We start from the raw sequence: 19,217 nt of genomic DNA, 5'->3' as shown, positions 1-19,217 counted from the left end.
TCAATATCATTTTAACTACGATTTCTAAACTACTCTTACACTTTATTACTGACCATTTCAAATTTTGCTTCGAGGAGACTTTTGTGTTTTGAAAGTTAGTTTTGTGACGGAAAATATTTTTTTTGAAGCAAATTAGATGTTTGATCAAACTAAATCTCTAATATTAATGTTTGGTAGTTAACTTTCCCAAATAGCGGTTTAGTCCCAAAAAAACTGATTTTGAAAAAGTTACTTGAAGGAGCTTTTTAAGCCCATGAATAAAAAAACTAATTGAAACATCTATTTATGAAACAATTGTTAAAAACAACTAAATTCAATTGGCTAGTTAAAATAATTAATTCAATCAGCTACAGAGCAACTAACTAAGTGCCAATAATTTTGATGAAGTATGTTCTGAGTTCCCCCAACTTACCAACCATGTTAAGCTAAGAACACATAGGCTTGCAACCTAAGCTTAGTAACTATAACTCTATGCGAAAGGGATTAAGGTGTTGCCCCTGTTATAGTATTACCTCATACTGTAATAAAGTTTTTTTTTTGCAATACTTACTTGTTTAAGAGTTTTAAGCTTGAGATAATAAGAGATTCCTTATATCAAGTTGGCGTGGGACTTGAATGCAAGCTATATAGACAAAAGTAGAGGCTGAATCAAGTAGGCGTTGTTTGTGATTTGCATTCATTCTTTAATTTTGTAGTAGTTTCTTCTTATCTATCCGTCCTAGATATAGGAGTTGTCCTTTTGACTTGTAAGATTACTGTCCATTCTAGACAATTTGTCTAATTGTTCCGTAACAAAATAGTCTACCAAGTATGATCAAACTTTTTGAATGAAATTTTAATATGGAAGTTCATTAAATTAAATATGGTAATAAATTCTATACAAAAAACATCATGAATGATATATACATAACTTGTACTTTTGCAACTATATGGAAGGGAAAAAAAAAGCTTGAATAAAATCTGAATTTAAACTTTCATCATTCCGGAGTCATAAGGGATGCCTGCAACTGGAATCCATGCATCACCTTGGAGAAACTTTCCAGCAGTGAACTGAGAAATAACCTCTGGAGTGAGATTCTTCTGGACACCTTTCCATGCTACTCTCCTGGAAGTGTCGGATCCGGGTCCTCTATTCTGGTATTCAGCATAATAGCAAGTGTCCTGACCAAAATTACCTGTCCATGGTGACCACCCTTCAGGAATAATATTGCTGTCAATAAATGACTGCATCACAACTGTCCTCGAAAATTCTTTCCATGGACGGCCTAAATAGGACTTGATCGGGGGCTTAGCTTGCATGAATGCTGGTTCAGCCGTAATTTGGCAGTTTTGAAGGATATTTCCACCCGTGGATCTCCTATCTTTCCTACCTTGTGCTGTCACCATGCACCCTTGGTTATCCATTGGCTTTCTCACAATCATTTTACAGTTTTGAAAAACTGCAGCGGCGTCACCAAAGATGAAATCAATGGTACCAGTGATTGTGCAGTCACGGTAGAATTGGCGATAGGTATGGGTGTAAAGGGTGTCTTGATAACCGTCCATTTGGCATTGAAAGAATATGGCCCTGTCACCGGATACGCGTAGAGCAACGGCTTGATGTTTAGCGGCTCCTGCCGAGTTCTCGAAGCCCATGTCCTTAGCCATGAACCCGTTACCATTTACAGCTATACAAAAAAAGTGAGAAATAAAAAAGTTATCTGCTATGAGTTAATGCATAAATATGAATTTTAATAAGGCTGTAGAGAGTAAATTCAAATAACATACCGAATGTTGCAGTTTGGAATGTTCCGACTCCATCGATGAAATTTTTGTTCCCTGTGACTTTGGTCTTGGTTGCACCTTCCCCAATCATGACAACATTGTCTGTACGTCTTGGAACATCAACATACTCGTTATAGATACCGGCCTTGACAAGTATAACAAAGGCTTTTACATTATTGGGTGGGACTGTCTTAAGGGCTTCGTTGATACTTTTGAATTGTCCAGACCCATCTAGAGCAACTACCGCATTTGGCTTTGGATTAGCTTGAAGGAGGTTTCTATGGTGTGTACCTACCCATTCAGGAATTTCTTTGGAGCTAGCGACATTACGACCATTAGATATATCTTCGGAATTATGACTTGGAGAGCCATTATCGCTTGGAGTTTCATTATCATTACTAAAGACACCACGCACCACTGGCTCTGCTCCTTGACCCGGATCCTCGGTGGGAGAGTGATCACTTGGAGGCCCATTAGCGGCATCAAATAGTCTGCGATGCGATCCTCCTGCTCCCCAACCAGGATCCTCACTTGGGGGTGGATCACCACGTGGCCCATAGTCATAATCAAATAGTCTGCGATGTGATCCACCTGCTCCCCAACCAGGATCCTCGCTTGGGGGTGGATCACCACGTGGCCCGTAATCATAATCAAAGAGTCTGCGATGTGATCCACCTGCTCCCCAACCAGGATCCTCACTTGGAGGTGGATCACCTTTTGGCCCATAATCATAATCAAAGAGTCTGCGATGTGATCCACCTGCTCCCCAACCAGGATCCTCACTTGGGGGTGGATCACCACGTGGCCCATAATCATAATCAAAGAGTCTGCGGTGGGATGGTGTGCTAAATCCCGAACCGGGATCCTCACTTGGAGGTGGATCACCTCGTGGCCCATAATCATATTCAGAGAGTTTGCGGGAGGATATGCTTGCTCCTGAACTGGGATCCTCACTTGGGGCTGGATCAACATGTGGTTGCTCATTGTCATATTCAAAAAGTCTGCGAGATGATCCGCCTGCTCCCCAACCGGGATCCTCACTCGGGGGTGGATCACCTCGTGGCCCATAATCATATTCAGAGAGTTTGCGGGAGGATATGCTTGCTCCTGAACTGGGATCCTCACTTGGGGCTGGATCAACATGTGGTTGCTCATTGTCATATTCAAAAAGTCTGCGAGATGATCCGCCTGCTCCCCAACCGGGATCCTCACTTGGGGGTGGATCACCACGTGGCCCATAATCATAATCAAAGAGTCTGCGGTGGGATGGTGTGCTAAATCCTGAACCGGGATCCTCACTTGGAGGTGGATCACCTCGTGGCCCATAGTCATATTCAAAGAGTCTTCTGTGAAGTCCAGGAATATTTAAGTTTGAAACAATGGACTTAATGTCACCAACCATTGCAAGGGAATTGCTGGATAGTTCGTAAGAGCTTTTCAGCAAATCCTTCATTTTTTCCCCAGCATCCCCGGTTGTATTTTGAAAAGCATCAATACAAGTCTCTTGATAATCTATAGCACCAGTAAGCCATGTCTGGACATCCGCAACGTATTCGTCCATCTTACTAGCCTCTAATTTACCAATCTTGTCTCCAGATCTATCAAGGTCACTAACTGAGGTTTCCAACAGATCCTTACAAAGTTTATACGCGTCTTTGGTACGTGAGTCCTTGGAGGCATCTTCAAGAGTTTTGGATTTTCCAACAACTTCATTAATGTCACTGATGGCCGCTTTGAAACTGGTCTTCATAAGTTCTTGCGGATCGTGAGAATTTGATGAGGAGAGGCTTTTAGCACAAGCATCCTTATAATCAGTTGCTTCACACATGGTTTTAACGGATTTGTTAGCGGTGGAAAATTTAGCATCGTCATGGTTTTTGTTTAAACTGACAGCCACAGCAATCGCCACCGCAACTAGGACAATCGAGGATACTCCTACCAAAGTGACTGTTTTTGACAATCCCATGTTTATATCTATCTAACAGACTAGCTACCATGCATCCATATGCAACCAAAATTAAAAAAAAACTAATGTATTTAAGTAAATGCTATTCCCTCACTAATGAAGGTGTTCAATTTATGATCTCTCTCGGGGTATAATTTTTTTATGCATGGAGAGTACTGTTTAATACCCAATCTTGCTCTGATTGGATTATGGAAACGAAGCTCGTACGTACATACATTCTAATAAATAGGTGTGGTTAGATAGATTCCTTCATTTGAGGAACATTTGAGTCTCATATTATTCATTGAAACTCTATTTCTGGACCGACAGTTGCGTTTAACTGCTAAGTTTAGCTTCTATTTTGAGTGTTATGTTTTCAGGTACCTCATGTTTCCCTTGTAAAAAGGTACTACATTGATGTCTCCTGGGGTATAATACTATGTTGTTTTGTGTTGTTCAAATTTGTAAACTGAAAAAAATCTTTTTATTATAAATATTCTTGTCAAAATTTATTTTCGGACTGAAAAAATGATAACAGTGACTATCTGTAATTTTCTATCTATTATATAAACTAACTTTACAACACGTGCGATTTACGGGTTTTCATTAATATTTTTATATTATTTAAAATTATAATAATTTTTTTTTAGATCATTAGCTTACTATTTATAAATAATATCAAATTTGTTGTTGGTGAAATTCGAACTGAATCTTGGATAATGTATAAAATAATATAAAGATTTGTTGTTGATGAGGTTCGAACCCGGGAATTTTAGTAGTGTATAATAATAATATAAATATTTGTTGTTGGCGGGGTTCGAACCTAAGAGTTTGAGTAGTTTATAATTTTTTAGTATACGAATCTGACGGTCACGGCCACTTGATTAAAAAAATCTGATGGTCATAAATGGGGATAACCAAACCAACCAAAAAAAACATACCAAATTATACCCCATTCTGATTATTATAGTATAGTATAGACTAGCTCAAATCCCATGCGATGCACGGGTTCATTAATATTCAAATAATTTTAATTTTTAATTTATCCAGTCATATATCAATTTTAATATATTTATATAAATATATATTTATAAAAAAATAAAAAAATAGGAAGAAGCTGTAATCCTAGTTTTGTAGTATAAGTTTTGATCATAGTTTGGTGGGATAAGAAGACTTTATCTGATAGTTTAGCAATTTAATAGTTCAACACGTATATAATACTTTATTTTTATTTTAATTAATCAAAATAGGGGATAATCGTTGAACCATAATATATCTCATTCCAGCTATTATATTATATAGTATAGATATAATAGAGCAAATAGGGGGTTGGATAAGACAATTTAATCATATTAAAATTACTGAATTGCCCATCATAATTGTATGTTAATATTTATTTTCATTTAATATGCATACATTAATTAACTTTAATTTAATATATGTGGCGCCCTCCAAACCCGGGTCAGAAGTTTGGGGTCCACACACACACGTTAATTATAACCTGCTTATACAATAATAAAAATAATAATAATATATGCAATGACCCTACTTACCAACCACCACGGACCGCAACAGGTTAAAGTATGCACACAAGCCAAACACACTAATATATTACAAACCGTTCAAATCCAACTATTTCAAATTCAAAACTGAGTATTAAACATTATTACAAACTTTTACAAACTTAAATTATTCCAAAAGAAGCCTACTAGCTCAGCTTTCTCAACCTGAACCCTAGCTCTCGCGCTGGACTGGGGATCCTCTTTACTAACTGGTTCCTTTTTAACTGGAAAGAATATAAACAACATCGCACAAATGAGCTAACTAGCTCAGCAAGTCACAATGACAAAACTGAGAATAATGATCATCAAGTGAATATGTTTATGATATCAAGTGAACAATGGATTATGATTTAGAGACTTTTAATTTAAAAACCAAGGTTAGGCTGCTGATCAGTCACGCACTAACCCCGAGCAAGGCACACAGCATTGCTCTAACTACTGGATCCAAGGCACACATTGGCCTAACTTGACCATTATATGGTCTGACCATGAATCTGGTCCACAATTTTATAAAAACAATCCAATTCTAACATAATAACAGAATATGCAATAATAAACAATAAGCGAAATCATTAACAACAATAAATGTTTAACAATGAAAGGGTTTAAATCCTTATAAGGATCAACAAGGTACTTTTAAAGCTTGAATGCTGGTTAATGAAAGAATTGGATAACAAAGGAAACAACGTTTCATGGTTTCAAGGATTTGGTCTTTCAAAGCATAAGATATCATGGATCGAGTATATAATAATTCAATTCAGTGTCTGGTATTTAGTTTGTATGTATTTGTGGAGTATTATCGTAAATTTGTGGTTCTTGTTTGGGTATACAATAATCAATGGCTTAGAAAGAATATGGTTCATAGCTCAAGAACAATAACTGAAATCAAGATTTAGGTTTCCGTGCTTCAAAGCACTTGCAATGTTAACAAGACTATCAAGAATTACAATATCTCGAGAAAGTTCAGAACACTTGCCTGATATTAGCTTACTATCCTGCACTTGCTTTCAATCACAATTGTCTTACTCCTCAACTACCTGTTTCCCTTTCCTACGCCTTGCCTCTTCTGCTCACATATCATAAGCATCTATCAATCATCAACTCACAGGATTCTATTCAACACATACTTCTATCTACCCTTCATTTTACCCAAATCCGATTAACGGATTGAAATCTATGCAATAACCAAGTAAACACCGAATATATAGACCGATAATCAAACAACAGGTCACGTATAACACATAATACATCACATAATCAATGACATATCATCTATAAAGAAGTCTCGGGTCATAAATATGCTTTCGGGTATTTAAAATGATTTTTAAAACATTTTTCGGAATTAAAACGGGTCGTTGGATCAATTTCAGGTTAATAAACAGGGTTCGGTTGGCCCATTCTGGCTCCGAAATAATTTTAGAATAATTATCGAGCCTTGGAAATAATTTAGAATAATATTTTAAAGCTCGAAACTATTTTTCAGAATTTTTAAATCATTTTTAAATAATTAAATCTAATTAAATAACTAATTAAAATCAATTAATAATTAATTAAATCAATTAATCAATTAATTTTTGAATTAATTGACTAATTAATCAATTAAAAATTAACTGAAATTAATTAACTAATTAATTCAGATTTATTTGTGAATTAAAAATAATTTTCGGAATTAAAATAATAATTTTTAGAATTTTCAGAAATTAAAAACGAATTTTATAATAAAAATAAATAGGAAATATGATTTTTAAATATTTTTAAAACAGAAATCCAATTTTTGCAAAGTCTGGAAACTACAGGGACCAAACTGCATCGTTTTCAAAACTGCAGGGACCAAACTGCAATTTTGCAGTCCAGTCGCCGGAAAAAGTCGGGGGTGGCCGGAGAACAAGTTCCCGACGTCCTCACCCCACCAACACCTCCAGATTAACACTACACAACACCAGGAACTTGTTCATGCATTCAAACATTCTAATCATCCCTGTTCTGGCCGGAAATTGGCCAAGAACATCGCCGGTTTCCGGCGAACATCGCAAATCTTTAAAACACAACTCCCTTCGATTCAAGCATCCTCTGTTAACGAGCTATATATCAATCGATTACAAATTTTATAAGGAACACAACCCATTATAAATCAACAGCTAATAACCCCTGAATTAAAAACCCCCAAATTTCAATTGAAAACATTCATACGGGTTATAAACCCTAATTTTGAAATTCGAAAATCAAACTCAAATTTGAACATGTTATTGAACTCCAAATCAGACGTATGACATATGAAAATCATCAGGAAAACAAGCTCTACAACATGCAATCATTAAATCATACAAACAATCATCCGAACAAAAATTCATATTTTTAATAAAATAAATTCGAAAATAAATAAATTTTTAGAAAAATAACCTTGATTTCTGCAGTGAAACAAAGCTCAGAATCTGATAGAACACCTCAAATCCTTCATTTTGGTTACTCAAGCTTTAAAAACAGAGATCGGTAACGCCTTCGTTTTGCTGTTTGATTCTTAGAACAGTTTATGTAATTAGGGTTTTTCTCTGAAAATTATATAATTAACTATCTGCAAATGATTTTGATACGAAATAAAATACGGTAAAAGGCTATTTATAATTATGGAAAATTTGTATCCCGTTGCATCATTCTGGATATAAAACGGTACGTTTATTTGTAAAAACTGATCCAAACGGTATCGGTTTTCGGAATAATTATCCAAATTAGTACGATTTGTACTGCGGTCTTGGTCTCAGCGCCTGGTTACACGTATTACGAAGTGATAATTGGGATAGTTTAATAAAAAGCTCCCGTTTATCGAAAATACGGGTTTTATTGATTTACCGAAACGAATATTGTATCGAAAATGTTGCGCCGGGACCCGCGCAGGACAAACCGTAAGCCGGATCTAAAAAGTCGAAACATGGAAAATGCTCGAAATATTACAATTAGGTTAGGAAGGAGTTCTCGAAAGAGTTTCGGGTTCCAAAAACGTAACAACGGTTGACGTCGGTTGGTTCCCGTTTTTATAAAATAGATTTTAATTACCCGGAAAAAGATTTTAGAAATTTCATATGATTCTTATAAATCCATAAATCAACATAAAAATAATTAGGAAGATATGACAATTATCTATATTTTATTTTGGACATATAAGAATTAAAATACTCAATTAATATTATTTTTGAATATTCAAGTACAGATAACAATTAACAATTAGCTCATAGAATAGATACTGAACACACATAATAATTATATAATAGCAAAATAATTACACGATATGTCCCGGATATTACATCCTTCCCCCCTTAAAAGGATTCTGTCCTCAGAATCTCTAAGAAAACAAATGAGGGTATTTTTCTCTCATATCACTTTCTAACTCCTAGGTTGACTCTTCAACCTTTGGGTTTCTCCACAATACTCTTACTAACTTTACCACTTTATTTCTCAATACTTTCTCTCTTGCCTCTAGAATCTCTATCGGACTCTCTACATATGATAAATCTGCCTGAAGCTCTATTGGCTCATATTCCATTACATGTCTGGAGTCTGGATTATATTTCTTAAGCATTGATACATGAAAAACATTGTGAATGTGCTCCATGTGCGGAGGTAACGCCAATTCGTAAGCTACTTTGCCAACGCGCTTTAGGATCTCAAAAGGTCCGACATATCTTGGGCTTAGCTTCCCTTTCTTTCCAAACCTCGTTAGTCCTTTCCATGGTGATACTTTCAGTAATACCAAGCTTCCTTCTTCAAATTCCATGTCTTTCCTTGATTGGTCTGCATATTTCCTCTGACGATTTTGAGCGGCTATTAATCTTTTCTGGATAAGTTCAACAACTTCCTTTGTCTGCTGTACCAGTTCAGGTCCAAGTATCTTGCGTTCTCCTACTTCGTCCCAATATATTGGAGATCTACATTTGCGTCCATAAAGGGCTTCATAGGGTGGCATTCCAATGCTGGCATGATAACTGTTGTTGTAAGCAGACTCTACCAGAGGTAAATGTTCGTCCCAACTTCCTTTGAAATCAATAGCACAAACACGTAACATATCCTCGATTGTCTGGATCGTTCTTTCACTTTGGCCATCCATTTGGGGGTGATAAGTTGTACTCATATTCAGTCTTGTTCCCAAACATTCTTGAAAACTCTTCCAGAATCTTGAATTAAACCTTGGATCTCGATCAGATACGATAGACACTGGAACTCCATGACGAACTACAATTTCTTTTAGGTACATATGGACCAACTTGTCGAGCGAAAATCTTTCATTTATAGGCAGAAAATGAGCTGACTTGGTAAGTCTATCCACTATAACCCAAATGGCATCATGATTAGCCCTTGTCCTTGGTAATCCAACTATGAAATCCATGGTAATATGTTCCCACTTCCACTCTGGAATCTCCAATGGCTGTAGCAATCCGCTTGGTCTTTGATGCTCTGCTTTAACTCTCTGACAGGTATAACATTTGCTAACCCATTCCGCAATTTCCCTCTTCATATCTGGCCACCAATAATTCTTTTTAAATCTCTGTACATTTTGGTACTCCCTGGATGGATGGAATATCTTGAACTATGTGCTTCTTGTAAAATTTCATTCTTTAACTCCGTCACTGGTGGAATCCAGATTCTAGATGAAAATCTCAAAATGCCTTGATCATCCTTCTGCGTGCATAATTCTTCACCTACCAAACGATTTATATCTTGATCCATTACATCTTTCTGACATTTCTTTATTTTCTCCAACAACTCTGGCTGGAAAGTCATACTGTACACTTTCGCTTCCTCAGGTTCGCAAACTCTAATTTCCAATTCCAATTTCTGAAATTCCTTATATATATCTTCAGGTACTGATAACTCATTTAACTTTTCCTTCCGACTTAATGCGTTTGCCACCACGTTCGCCTTACCGGGATGATAATTAATCGAGCAATCATAATCCTTGATCAATTCTAACCATCTCCTTTGCCTCATATTAAGTTCCTTCTGGGTAAATATATATTTCAAACTTTTGTGATCCGTGAAAATCTCACAGTTTTCTCCATACAAATAATGTCTCCAAATCTTCAAAGCAAAAACTATAGCTGCTAGCTCCAAGTCATGAGTAGGATACTTTTGTTCGTGTGGTTTCAATTGCCTTGACGCATACGCAATCACCTTGTCGTGCTGCATAAGAACACATCCTAATCCTTTGTAGGAAGCATCTCTATAAATTACAAAATTCCCTTGATCGTCTGGAAGTGACAAAAGAGGTGCCGTGATTAATCTCCGCTTCAACTCCTGGAAACTTTCTTCGCACTTGTCGTTCCATATAAACTTTTCATTCTTTCGTGTAAGCTTTGTTAATGGTGTGGCAATCCTTGAGAAATTCTGAACGAATCGTCGATAATATCCTGCCAATCTCAAGAAACTTCTTACCTCAGTGGGTGTTCTCGGTCTCTCCCAATTCGTAATTGCTTCGATCTTTGCCGGATCCACTTTGATCCATTCATTACTGACTATGTGTCCTAAGAACTGAACTTCTTGTAGCCAAAACTCACACTTTGAGAATTTAGCATATAACTTCTTTTTCCTTAAAATCTCCAAAGCCGTTCTCATATGTTCCGCATGATCCTCTTCCGTCTTTGAATAGATTAAAATATCGTCTATAAACACAATAACAAACTTATCCAAATACTCTTTGAAAATTCTATTCATCAGGTCCATAAACGCTGCTGGGGCGTTGGTCAATCCAAAAGACATCACTAAAAACTCGTAATGCCCATCCCTTGTTCTGAAAGCTGTCTTTGGTATATCTTCTGGTTTAATCTTCAGTTGATGATATCCCGATCTTAAATCAATTTTGGAGAAATACTTGGCTCCCTTCAATTGGTCAAACAAATCATCAATTCTGGGTAACGGATACTTATTCTTGATTGTCAACTTGTTGAGCTCCCTATAGTCGATGCACAGTCTCATGCTTCCATCTTTCTTCTTGACAAATAATACCGGTGCACCCCACGGGGATACGCTGGGTCTGATTACTCCTTTCTCTAACAGCTCTTGTAATTGCTTTGCTAACTCTTTCATCTCAACGGGCGCCATTCTATACGGGGCCTTGGATACTGGTTCATTTCCAGGTGCTAAGTCAATTACAAATTCAATTTCTCTATCTGGAGGAAGTCCTGGCAATTCGTCGGGAAATACGTCTGGAAATTCATTCACTACTGGGATACCTTCAAGTTTTGCTGGCTCCTGACTTTTGTCAATCACGTATGCTACGAAATGCTCGCATCCTTGCCGTAGTAACTTCTTGGCTTGAATCATCGTTAAGAACTTCTTTACTTATTTCTGACCTTTGAACGTTACTATTCTTTCGTCTAGAGTTTTCACCATTACTTTCTTATTTCGACAATCTATCTGAGCATCATGCTTAGATAACCAATCCATCCCTAATATTACATCAAATTCTCCTAACTTAAATGGTATCAAATCTACACAAAACTTACTACCAGAAATCTCAATCTCACAATTCTCACAAACTTGATTCACAGCTACACGTTCTTGATTTGCTAATTCCACAATCATTATTTCATTTAAGCACTCAACTGGACAGTTTAATTTACTAACAAAATCTTGTGAAACAAACGATCGAGTTTCTCCCGAGTCTATTAACACTTTAGCACATAAAGAATTCACATTAAGCGTACCTGCCACGACATCCGTATCCTGGATAGCATCCTTCACTGACATATCGAAAACTTTAGCCCTTGGAGTCTCATTTACTGCTGGGGTAGATCCCATAATCCTCAATGCATTACTGACTGGGGCTGGTGTCTTGCAATCCCTGGCCATATGTCCTGGCTTCCCACATTTAAAGAATGTAAATCCAATGACTGGAACCTTCACTGCTGGATTCCGGATAGGCTGATCCTTATTTGCTGACTGATTTCGGCACTCCCTTGAATATTGCCCTTTCTGGTTGCATTTAAAACATACCACATTCAACTTGTTACAAACTCCTCCATGCTTATTTCCACAAACTTGACAATCTGGAAAAGTTAATCTCAACTGATTCGGCTGATTCACATTAGCTGGACGATTGCCCTGGCCTCCGTCTCCTGCATTTTATCTTCTGAAATTAAAATTTCTCCCTGGCTGAAACTTGCCCTTCTTAAAATTTGGAAACTTCCCTGTTTGTGACTGACCCTCACTTCCCTCAACTTTCCTTTTCTTGCTTTCCTTATCTTTCTGGAACATCTCACTCTCTGTCTCTGCGATAATAGCTTTCTGTACAACCCCGGCATAAGTATCCAATTCAAAAATAGCTACCTTCCCTCTGATCCATGGCTTCAAGCCTTGCTGGAATCTCTTAGCTTTCTTTCTATCAGTATCAACATACGACGGCACATACCTTGACAATTCCTCAAACTTCCCCTCATAATCTGTTACCGACATGTTTCCTTGCTTTAATTCTAAAAACTTCAGCTCCATTTGATCCTGAACAAACTGAGGAAAATACTTTTCTAAAAACAATTCCTTGAACCTTTCCCAACTAATAACATCTGTGCCTTCCAATGTCTTCACCATTTCCCACCAATAGGTGGCCTCATTCTTCAGATAGTAACTTGCAAACTCAACCTTCTGTTCCTCTTTTACTTTTACCAAGGAAAATGCCTTCTCTATTTCCTTTAACCACACATTTGCTTCAATTGGCTCTAAGGAACCCTTGAATTCTAGTGGGTTTACTGCCTGAAAAGTTTTGAAAGTTACCTGGGGACTGGTTTGTCTTTGTTGTTGTTGTGCCAAGTGAACTATTTGTTGGGCCAAGATTTGAAGAATCTGGGCTATTGCTGGGTCCATGGGTCCTGGGTTCACATTCTGGGTTGTATCATCTTGGTTATTATTGTTGTTGGTTTCTTCATTCTGGGTGTTGGTGCGGGTATTTCTTCTAGGAGGCATTTTCTGTAAAGAATCAATCAACTTATTTAGCTTTTGAATCAATCTTTTACATAAAAGAATAGTTTTGCAAAACAGAAATATTTCTTTTTGAAAATAGTTGTGACTAAATAAATTGCATGCTTCTTTACAGAATATAAACAGTTATGGAAAACAGGGCACATGGTATCACAGGGTATACTGGTGCAATAAATAAGGTAAAGTAAAACAGGTGCGATAAAGTAAATGACAGTGTTGGAAAGGAAAAAGGTACTTATATATATATAGATCAAAAGTTTTAGGTAGTACAAGCGTAAAGACGCTTCGAAAGTCAAAGCAAAAAGGGTACAACAACCTACTCACTAGTCAGCATCGCTAGTCTATAAATACAACTCAAAAGTCTTCTGATACACACTACACACTACTGTCCATACTACATAACCATACAACACTGCTCAGTATCTCCATCTCTGAATCTCTAACTCAGCTCCAAGGAAACTCTGGTCCTGCCAGCCTCTCAAAGTCCTACATCACCTCAGTAGCCCAGCCCAACAGTGCATCAGGGCCTCTGCCAGGTAGTGTAGCTCCATGTAGCCTAGCCTCAAGAACCCTCCGTGTCACATGAATCTTCTCTCGAAGCTCCCTCACACCACGATCAACATCTGTAGTCCTGATGATATGCTGTAACTCTCTAATCTGAGCCAACAAGGAATCACGCTCCAATAGAAGAGCCTCATACCGGTAATAAGGAACTGGGGGCAATATAGACTGGAATGGAGCACTCGCTACTGAATGCCCAGTGGAATCTGAATCAGCTGATGGGGGTCCTCTAACAGGTGGCCTCATGCCTGGAGGTGGAATAGCCTGCAATGGTACGGGCTGCAACACCGGTGGAGGTAGAATAGCCAATGCTGGTGGAATCACAGGACGTGGATTCGATGCTGGTGCTCCAACTGAAGGCTCTGAGTGATCAGCTGATACGGGAATAAAAGAGTCGGCCATCTCTACTATCTGAAATCATATCGTAATATAAGAATCTCGTACCACGACGTAAACTATACTAATACCGGTTATACCATAACACTCAACCTCTCGACGTTCTATCATCCTATACCTTATTTCTAATCCTATCCCTCTACCCATTCCCGTCAACCTAGGCTTGTGTCAGTGACTTATAACCTGTAGCTCTAATACCAAACCTGTGGCGCCCTCCAAACCCGGGTCAGAAGTTTGGGGTCGACACACACACCTTAATTATAACCTGCTTATAACAATAATAAAGATAATAATAATATATGCAATGACCCTACTTACCAACCACCACAGACCGCAACAGGTTAAAGTATGCACACAAGCCAAACACACTAATATATTACAAACCGTTCAAATCCCAACTATTTCAAATTCAAACTGAGTATTAAACATTATTACAAACTTTTACAAACTTAAATTATTCCAAAAGAAGCCTACTAGCTCAGCTTTCTCAACCTGAACCCCTAGCTCTCGCGCTGGACTGGGGATCCTCTTTACTAACTGGTTCCTTTTTAACTGGAAAGAATATAAACAACATCGCACAAATGATCTAACTAGCTCAGCAAGTCACAATGACAAAACTGAGAATAATTATCATCAGGTGAATATGTTTATGATATCAAGTGAACAATGGATTATGATTTAGAATTGGATATTATACTTTTAATTTAAAAACCAAGGTTAGGCTGCTGATCAGTCACACACTAACCCCGAGCAAGGCACACAGCATTGCTCTAACTACTGGATCCAAGGCATACATTGGCCTAACTTGACCATTATATGGTCTGACCACGAATCTGGTCCACAATTTTATAAAAACAATCCAATTCTAACATAATAACAAAATATGCAATAATAAACAATAACCGAAATCATTAACAACAATAAATGTTTAACAATGAAAGGGTTTAAATCCTTGTAAGGATCAACAAGGTACTTTTAAAGCTTGAATGCTGGGTAATGAAAGAATTGGATAACAAAGGAAACAACGTTTCAGGGTTTCAAGGATTTGGTCTTTCAAAGCATAAGATATCATGGATTGAGTATATAATAATTCAGTTCAGTGTCTGGTATTTAGTTTGTATGTATTTGTGGAGTATTATCGTAGATTTGTGGTTCTTGTTTGGGTATACAATAATCAATGGCTTATAAAAAATATGGTTCATAGCTCAAGAACAATAACTGAAATCAGGATTTAGGTTTCCGTGCTTCAAAGCACTTGCAATGTCAACAAGACTATCAAGAATTACAATATCTCGAGAAAGTTCAGAATACTTGCCTGATATTAGCTTACTATCCTGCACTTGCTTTCAATCACAATCGTCTTACTCCTCAACTACCTGTTTCCCTTTCCTACGCCTTGCCTCTTCTACTCACATATCATAAGCATCTATCAATCATCAACTCACAGGATTCTATTCAACACATACTTCTATCTACCCTTCGTTTTACCCAAATCCGATTAACGGATTGAAATCTATGCAATAACCAAGTAAACACCGAATATATAGACCGATAATCAAACAACAGGTCACGTATAACACATAATACATCATGTAATCAATGACATATCATCTATAAAGAAGTCTCGGGTCATAAATATGCTTTCGGGTATTTAAAATGATTTTTAAAATATTTTTCGGAATTAAAACGGGTCGTTGGATCAATTTCGGGTTAATAAACAGGGTTCGGTTGGCCCATTCTGGCTCCAAAATAATTTTAGAATAATTATCGAGCCTTGGAAATAGTTTAGAATAATATTTTAAAGCTCAAAACTATTTATCAGAATTTTTAAATCATTTTTAAATAATTAAATCTAATTAAATAACTAATTAAAATCAATTAATAATTAATTAAATCAATTAATCAATTAATTTTTGAATTAATTGACTAATTAATCAATTAAAAATTAACTGAAATTGATTAACTAAATAATTCAGATTTATTTGTGAATTAAAATAATTTTCGGAACTAAAATAATAATTTTTAGAATTTTCAGAAATTAAAAACGAATTTTTATAATAAAAATAAATAGGAAATATGATTTTTAAACATTTTTAAAACAGAAATCCAATTTTTGCAAAGTCTGGAAACTACAAGGACCAAACTGCATCGTTTTCAAAACTGCAGGGACCAAACTGCAATTTTGCAGTCCAGTCGCCGGAAAAAGTCGGGGGTGGCCGGAGAACATGTTCCCGACGTCCTCACCCCACCAACACCTCCAGATTAACACTACACAACACCAGGAACTTGTTCATGCATTCAAAACATTCTAATCATCCCTGTTCTGGCCGGAAATTGGCCAAGAACATCGCCGGTTTCCAGCGAACATCGCAAATCTTTAAAACACAACTCCCTTCGATTCAAGCATCCTCTGTTAACGAGCTATATATCAATCGATTGCAAATTTTATAAGGAACACAACCCATCATAAATCAACAGCTAATAACCCCTGAATTAAAAACCCCCAAATTTCAATTGAAAACATTCATACGGGTTATAAACCCTAATTTTGAAATTCGAAAATCAAACTCAAATTTGAACATGTTATTGAACTCCAAATCAGACGTATGACATATGAAAATCATCAGGAAAACAAGCTCTACAACATGCAATCATCAAATCATACAAACAATCATCCGAACAAAAATTCATATTTTTAATAAAATAAATTCGAAAATAAATAAATTTTTAGAAAAATAACCTTAATTTCTGCAGTGAAACACAGCTCAGAATCTGATAGAACACCTCAAATCCTTCGTTTTGGTTACTCAAGCTTTAAAAACAGAGATCGGTAACGCCTTCGTTTTGCTGTTTGATTCTTAGAACAATTTATGTAATTAGGGTTTTTCTCTGAAAATTATATAATTAACTATCTGCAAATGATTTTGATACGAAATAAAATACGGTAAAAGGCTATTTATAATTATGAAAAATTTGTATCCCGTTGGATCATTCCGGATATAAAACGGTACGTTTATTTGTAAAAACTGATCCAAACGGTATCGGTTTTCGGGATAATTATCCAAATTAGTACAATTTGTACTGCGGTCTTGGTCTCAGCGCCTGGTTACACGTATTACGAAGTGATAATTTGGATAGTTTAATAAAAAGCTCCCGTTTATCGAAAATACGGGTTTTATTGATTTACCGAAATGAATATTGTATCGAAAATGTTACGCCGGGACCCGCGCAGGACAAACCGTAAGCCGGATCGAAAAAGTCGAAACATGGAAAATGCTCGGAATATTATAATTAGGTTAGGAAGGAGTTCTCGAAAGAGTTTCGGGTTCCAAAAACGTAACAACGGTTGACGTCGGTTGGTTCCCGTTTTTATAAAATAGATTTTAATTACCCGGAAAAAGATTTTAGAAATTTCATATGATTCTTATAAATCCATAAATCAACATAAAAATAATTAGGAAGATATGACAATTATCTATATTTTATTTTGGACATATAAGAATTAAAATACTCAATTAATATTATTTTTGAATATTCAAGTACAGATAACACTTAACAATTAGCTCATAGAATAGATACTGAACACACATAATAATTATATAATAGCAAAATAATTACACGATATGTCCCGGATATTACAGGTAGACTCTTCTACTCGAGGATTTCAAACGTACTTACTATGGATATACTCTCATTTCCAAGAACTCGTCTTTAACGATCAAGAATTGGATTGATTACTATACGCAAAACAAACTTGGACAAGAGCCCCATTGGCTCCTGATCAATCACTTAATTCAAATCAAATACTTATCGCTTTAACTTTAACGGGCCAAACACCTTATATGTACACACATTTGTGAAGGTAATATCAACTCATGAACAACTTCTATTTAAATCTATCAATACCTCGAATGGTTCACTAATTTTAGGACTTGATCTGTCCCTTCTATTTAGACTTATCCGGTCTCTTTCAAGATGACATTTTTACTAACACTACTGGTCCTATTTATATACTCATATTCTCTTTCGATACAATTTCGCTTTCTTCCTTTGTCTACTCCGAGCTGCTTTAACCAATATCACTACGCTCTTGGTGTGTTGAATTAACTTAGAATTTAACAACTTCCTTTCTCTCACTTTGTCTCAATAAAAAATGGGGACCTACACTCGCGTTCACATGAAGCTTGGTAAACTGGCATTTCAAAGCTGACATCGATGATAAACAATTATTCCAGTGTTTCCTTAAAACTCAACCTCTCAACATATCTTACATTTCCTGAATCACTTTCGTACTTTGACTCTCCGTTTAGGGATGATAGGCGGTGCTCATTTTCAACTTCAGCTTCCAGACATTTAAACATCTTCTATTCATTTTTATCCGTTAAGGTTGAAAAGTAATCTCATATATTCACGTATTATCACCTTTAGGTATTTGAACTTCAGATCCTAGTCCTTCCAATTCGTTTATTAACTTTTCGGTGGTCTTAATTACTTCCAATACTTTCTTTCGGTATAGGGCATCTATTACCATACGACTTTGCTTAGGTAGTTGTAAATGGATTAATTCAGGATCTTTTGTTAACCTTGGTCAAAATTTCATTCTTGAAGACTCAACGTATAGTTGATTTCCTTCTGATCTTTGGAGAAAAATCCTTGGGCATTCCACGCAGACTCTCTTATTCCTTGAGTAGTTGAGGATGTTATCAATAAATACAGTTTGCTTATCCAAGTATTTCTTATACACCACGTTCCTTAATTTCTTATAACCACCTGATACACTCGTCATTTCACATAATATCACCAGAGCTTGCAATGCTCTTAACTCACCTTAATCGTGATCTCTAATATTTTCTTAGGTTGGATCTTAAGTTACTCCTCGCGATATAATATATTGCTTGAATTAGGTCTCGTAGGAAATTAATTCTTTATAGGGGTCACTTATTCTTATTCGTTGTTTTGTTATGTTCCCACTTCATGATTCGCCTCTTTTAAAGTCACTTCCTGGATCTGCTTTATCCACTAGGCGT

The 19,217-nt window shown here is 36.4% G+C and overlaps 1 protein-coding gene across 1 annotated transcript; it reads right to left on the bottom strand.

Moving 5' to 3' along the window:
- Positions 1-828: 828 nt before the first annotated feature.
- LOC141667571 (uncharacterized) lies at positions 829-3,904 on the bottom strand. The gene is made up of 2 exons (XM_074474119.1): positions 1,768-3,904; positions 829-1,667 (listed from the first exon to the last, which is right to left on the bottom strand). The coding sequence occupies exons 1-2, from the start codon at positions 3,728-3,730 to the stop codon at positions 967-969; spliced, it is 2,664 nt and encodes an 887-aa protein (XP_074330220.1). The 5' UTR covers positions 3,731-3,904; the 3' UTR covers positions 829-966.
- Positions 3,905-19,217: the final 15,313 nt, after the last annotated feature.

This window comes from Apium graveolens, chromosome 6 (genome assembly GCF_009905375.1).
Source record: "Apium graveolens cultivar Ventura chromosome 6, ASM990537v1, whole genome shotgun sequence".
In the NCBI taxonomy this organism is placed as follows: domain Eukaryota; kingdom Viridiplantae; phylum Streptophyta; class Magnoliopsida; order Apiales; family Apiaceae; genus Apium; species Apium graveolens.
The sequence above is the reverse complement of the archived record's forward strand: the minus strand, read 5'-3'. Positions and strand labels throughout refer to the sequence as shown.